General features: G+C 33.2%; 1 protein-coding gene across 2 annotated transcripts in view; it reads left to right on the forward strand.

The window, feature by feature from the left end:
- LOC114131818 (activating transcription factor 3) overlaps positions 1-5,752 on the forward strand; it is a 29,151-nt gene extending 23,399 nt beyond the window's left edge. Inside the window, exons 3-4 of one of the 2 annotated variants that reach the window (XM_027997125.2) lie at positions 236-343; positions 4,248-5,752. In XM_027997125.2, coding sequence (XP_027852926.2) covers positions 236-343; positions 4,248-4,772 — 633 coding nt within the window. In that variant the 3' untranslated portion in view covers positions 4,773-5,752. The remainder of the gene's footprint in view (positions 1-235; positions 344-4,247) is intronic. The other variant, XM_050202300.1, reaches the window with a different exon arrangement.
- Positions 5,753-6,000: the final 248 nt, after the last annotated feature.

Here is a 6,000-nt window from a genome sequence, read left to right on the forward strand (position 1 = left end):
TCTCGTGCTCGGTTTAATATGTAGGCATGTAATGTATAGGTATATAATAATATAATAAATACAATAATACATGCTGTTATACTGTAACTATATGAACTCTAAGATATGAACGGACTCCTCGGGTGCACGCGTCATGTAAACGTGTGATAAAGTTACGCGTGGCGTTCCATAGGTGTGTTTAGTCTGCGTTGTTAATAATATGATAACGAATATTTTTTTTAATGTGTGTGCACAGCTCACGGCCGAGGATGAGGAGCGGCGGAAGCGGCGGCGGGAACGCAACAAAATAGCGGCGACCAAGTGTCGGTTGAAAAAACGCGAAAAGACTACGAATCTGATGCAAGTGAGTACCTGTAGGTACCCATTTCACTCGGCGCACAATGCCATATTATATTAAGTACACAATAAACGCGTAAATTATAAAATTATGTTTGACGGGATATTGCTTATTGTATCATCCGCGTTATTATTGTATCGTCTATGATCTCGGTTGGGTCGTAAAGATCGTGGCTCGTCGCCAGGTCCATTGTCTCACCAGCAGCCAGCTGTAGTATAGTAACTGTACAGTAGAAGTCACTAGAAGTTCCATAGTAACAGCTGTACTGGTAGCAGTGTGTTATTATGTGTGAGTGTGTGCATACGTGTGGAAATTTATGTCGCCCTACGGTCACAAATCCTGGTGTGTATCGGTCGTGTATATAATGTTGTACACGCGCTGTACGCCCACACGGTGTCACCCGAATCGCGAGAGACTTGGTCGGAAATAGAATCTCTTCGGATTGCTGCATTTGTATTACGTATATATATGTACGCGGCACGCATGGTATAAATTATATATACATAATATAGTGTTTTGTACACTAGTGGTTATCTGTCACGTGTGGAACTACGATCTCGGGAAGGCTGCAGGAGAGGGAGTTAGTCTAAGAAGTGGCGTGTGTATAGTATTAAATATATATTATTATATAGATTTGCATGACGAGTGTACCTGCGATGCATATTATTGATGTGGTGTGTGCGCGGATAAGAAAGGGGTAACCAATACGTTGCCGGAAACCGTCCGTCGTATTATGTTCGAGGATTTAAGACAAATCGGCTGATTTTAAAAGAAATAAACTATATAGTATTATAATATGCGTACCTACCTACTAATAATAAAGTTTCTTTATCGTCTATTCACAATATGGCTGTATAATATGAACGTAGGCACTCACACTGACTCGTCTCATCGTTTTTTTATCTGTAATAAATCTTACAATATCATACAATAACAACAATAATACTCAATAATAATAGATACCTAACGTGTTTATAAAATGGCTAAATATTGTTAGGCATCTATCATCGTTATTATCGTCGTTGTCATAACACGCGCATCGCACATGCATCGAAAACATCAGGCATTCATCTCTATCTGTTCCAAAAACCGTTCGACTACCGTGTTCAAAAAAAAAAAAAAACCTTGCGCATCCGCCAGGCACGGTATTACTCGCACACATAAAAGTGTAGTCAGTTTACGTATACATATACGTATATATATGTTTATAAATATAGTATAACAGCGCGGTGACGTGTGAAATACGAACACGACACAACACACGAAAGTGGGTTAAAATTTAATCGTACTCCGATTTTTACCTATATATACGTTTAGGTAAGTGTGCATTAACTCGAACGTCGTCACGTCTACAAACGTTCGATTTGAGTACTTTTAACTATTCAATTTTTTTTCTCGTTTTTTTCTCTGCTTTACCTTTCGCAGAACCGTGCCCGTAAATTATTAACTATTGGCTTTCAATATCAATATCTTTTCTTTGCGATATTATTCCACACGTATTCTAAAGAAACAATTTAATATATTTAAATATTCTGCGAAGTTCCTATAAAAGTAAACATACCTTCTATAATAGTATACTTATATTATAACTAATTACGAGAGGTTTTTGATGTACTCGTGGCGGTCAACTCGCGCATGAACCATTCGACGACGTACACTAAAAAACATACCTACCTACTTCTAGATAATGACGTTTTTCCCTACAATCGCAATTTAAATATTTGTCGTCGGTTTATTTGAATTGTGTTATTTTCATTTTCAAACGGTCGGTTAGAAAATCTATTTGCTGTAGAACAATATTTGATTGTCGCGGTGTAGGCTCGCGCGCGCGAAACGTAATTTTTTTCATTTAAAAAAGTTCATGGACGTCAGAATACCATGTGACTTACGTTATCTAACGACCTCACGGCTGTAGGAGATAATGTAATTTTTTTTCTCAGAAAAACGTTCTCTCCTGATAAAACTGGTATTATATCGAAGTTCGTTAAACCTCTAATAAAATCACGCAGATTTACTAAACCCGTTTAGCCTAATAATAGTATTAGAATAAACATATATTATTATTGTGTAACGCGTGTAACTACTTACGTCTGATGAATTAATATTCATCTTTCAGTTATTATAATTCGATAAACGACATTTTTAACGTTTTTAACAATTTATTTTATTTTATCAGCTTTTGATATTATATACACATTGACGGGGTCGTACTCTGAGTACACTATTTATAATACTTCATTTTACTGCAATTACATATTTTAAGGTTAAAAATACACAAAACGTTTAGATTATAATGAATGTTTATGTAATAAATTATGGTGTTGCCATAACGTCTTAATATCTATATTATAGTGAACCATACATATTTCATTTCAGGGCAAGTATGATAAGAGACTTAAAAAATGTTAGAATTACATATTGAGTATTGACGTATATTATTATTCATTATTATCTATTACTTATTATTTTAGTATAAAAAAAATTACTGGGCAATCGTTTTTCATTCGTCAAATGCATTTCAGAATATTTTTAATTTTTAATCAACCGCAGCAAGAATTTTAGTAATTCAATATTCGATACGAATTTCAAATACGTTTTTTTGAGTTTCACCTCCTCCGACTGTGAGAAATTCGTTCGTATGACCCTGGCTGCAAAGTGTAACAGCATTATATTTATCTACGAAAACGTCTAACATGATATGTCTCGCGTTCCTATAAATGGTCGTAATAGACAAACCGTTTTCTATTGAGCAATTATATTCCTGACGAAATTGAAAACAACCTCCTAAGCTATAATATACGTTCAACGAAAGCAATGCCGAACAAGAGTCGGTCACTTTTGAGGATTGAAATAATACAGACAAGGTCAAGAGTCGTTGTGCACGTCTCGAAATTCACTTTATTCATTCCGACTGTACTCCCGCTGCAGTACACGTTGTATGTTTATATATAGCCTTCAAAACGTATGGATATAATTATCGTTTCGATATTCTTTGAAATTCAACTGTAGAGCTTTGGACGCACAGGTATAAAATAATATTCTCAAATTAGTATTGCTGGCGTATATGTGGCTACGAGAATAATCGTGTTTGGTTTGACTTAGATTATGGGACACTTTCTTTCAGAAAACGCAATTAGTTTTAAAATTTATACTTCAAAAACCAAATCGATCAAACCGAATGGTATAATGATATAATTCATATTGTAGTCTGTAGACTGTGTAATGAAAATTGAAATCGAGGGAATCGAAACACGTTTACATTGGAATCGTCTGTAGTATTATTAATATTTCACAGTTAATGATGTATAAATAGCAGTTAATAGTTATAACTAAATTCTAACGCTGAAGATCGTTATAACATTATACTATGTACTAGGAATTCACAATAAAAAAAATTAAATTATGTATACTAAAATTATAATTGCAATACATTTTTTCATTGGTAACTATATCCAAAATGTCAAAAATGAATTTCTCTAGTCATGTTTATTTTTATTTCGTTAAATATCTTTTCCACATCTCATCTTAAAGCTGATAGTGATTTATGAAATATATGCCATGATATATAGTATTATATTATATTACTATATTTTATTACTATAAAATATGTTTTGCAATATATTCTAAGCGCCTATACCTATACTTATTAATTATTATAACATTGGAAAGCTCGATTGCAGCGTAAATAATTTGCTCATAAAATCACAATTCAAGGTATGAATTGTATACTCATTAATCGAACAGAACGTGGTAAAAATAACAGATTTTTAAGAATATGATGAATTTGTAATTTTTCACAAAGTATTTCCTAAACTATTTCACGTATTATTTCGGTATTGTAAGACTATAGCACGTACCATCTAATATATTAATTAAAAAAAAATACATTAATTATTGTATACGTTCACAGGAATCGAACGTGTTGGAGACGAAAAACTACGACCTGAAATCACAGATCCATGAGCTGGAGACGCAGCGTAACGAACTGATGAAGATGCTCTCGGCGCACCCTTGTGCAAAAAGGCACCCCCATCAACACCAACAGCAGCAGCACCACCACCAGCAGCATCAATCACAACACCAACAGCAGCTCCAAGAGCAGTACACGGTGGAACCTTATGCGAATGACCCTTATCGTCAACACGGTCACGTGGCCGTTGACCCGCCGGTACTTAAGGACACCATGTTCAGTGGCGGCAGTAATTACGTCCCGGTTCCATCGGTGGCCAACCAACCTGCCGACGTCTACCATCGACCGATCACTACGACGGCCGCGTCCATGTCCACTGCCCACTATCCAATTGTTGGCGCCGGAAGTGTCGGTAACGTTTACACGTCTTGCGTGGACGAATTGTACGATTACAATAAAGACTTGATTTCCGGCGGAGGACCGCCCGACTTAAGTCATCAGTACTACGACCACGGTATATGTTGATATTATAATGTATAACGTGGATTTTTTTTTTCATGCCCACCCACCAAAGTCCGATTTTCAAATATCGAAATGTTATTTTGTTAGTTTTTTACAGTTAAATTTAATAAAAAAAAAATATTATGCATTATAAGCGTACGCAATAAAACAAAGTCTTCGAAATTATAATATGTCGAGCGTATAATGTTAGCTCACACTTTCCCGAGCGTGTGATGGATTCGAACGAAAACCAATTTTTACACCGTTAATATATTACGTCTTTATAATTATAATTATTATTATTATTATTATTTTACTGTTATTAATATTCTTATCTTATTTTTATTATTATTGATTACGAGTAATAGTTACCTAGATACAATATATTATGTGATTACATGGAATTGTAAAGTGCTAACATACGTATATATCATATAATATGCGTAGGAGAAAATGTATTATATTTTTATATTCATAATTATATATATTATAATATTATACTATTATTAACTATTGAAAATGTGTGGCGGTATTATTTATATTTTTTGTGGCATCTGCACATGTCCGTTTCGATATAATTTAAGTACATCCGTAATATTATTATATAGTCGGTATACTCTAATATTATATATATATTCGATTCGGGGAAAAAAATATTATCAATTCCAGCATCGATCACTATTATACATGAATAGTAGTTGAATGCAACCAAAGAGCTAATTTATTATATAAACGTTATATTTTATATTAACGGGTATGATATTTTCTATTTCCTCTGTGAAAAATCCACCATTATTATTATTTTTTTTTTATATACTTAAGAAGTATTCATACAACATTGTACTACAGAACTGTTTTGTATTATTTATTTATTTATTATAATAATAATATAATATTATTTACTATTATTTACAGTTATTACTATTATTATTGTATAATGTTAATATTTTATTTATTTGTTATCACTCACGTTAATTACAGTTCGTAATTTTTATCGCCAAAAACGCACGAGTTATTATTTTCATAATAATACCAAAACATTACAGACAGACATCACGCGCACGTGTATCATTATTACTTTGAGCTGAATGTGAACGATGCAAAATTTTAGGCAAATAGTTTTACTATCTCAAGACATAATAATCCTAGTCGTCGTTGAATAGGTTAAAAATAAAACAGACACGTTGACTGACCGAAAGGTATTAAATATTTATAATAGTATAATATAATATAACCTATCACTATCAGTCAT

Source organism: Aphis gossypii, chromosome 1 (assembly GCF_020184175.1).
Source record: "Aphis gossypii isolate Hap1 chromosome 1, ASM2018417v2, whole genome shotgun sequence".
In the NCBI taxonomy this organism is placed as follows: domain Eukaryota; kingdom Metazoa; phylum Arthropoda; class Insecta; order Hemiptera; family Aphididae; genus Aphis; species Aphis gossypii.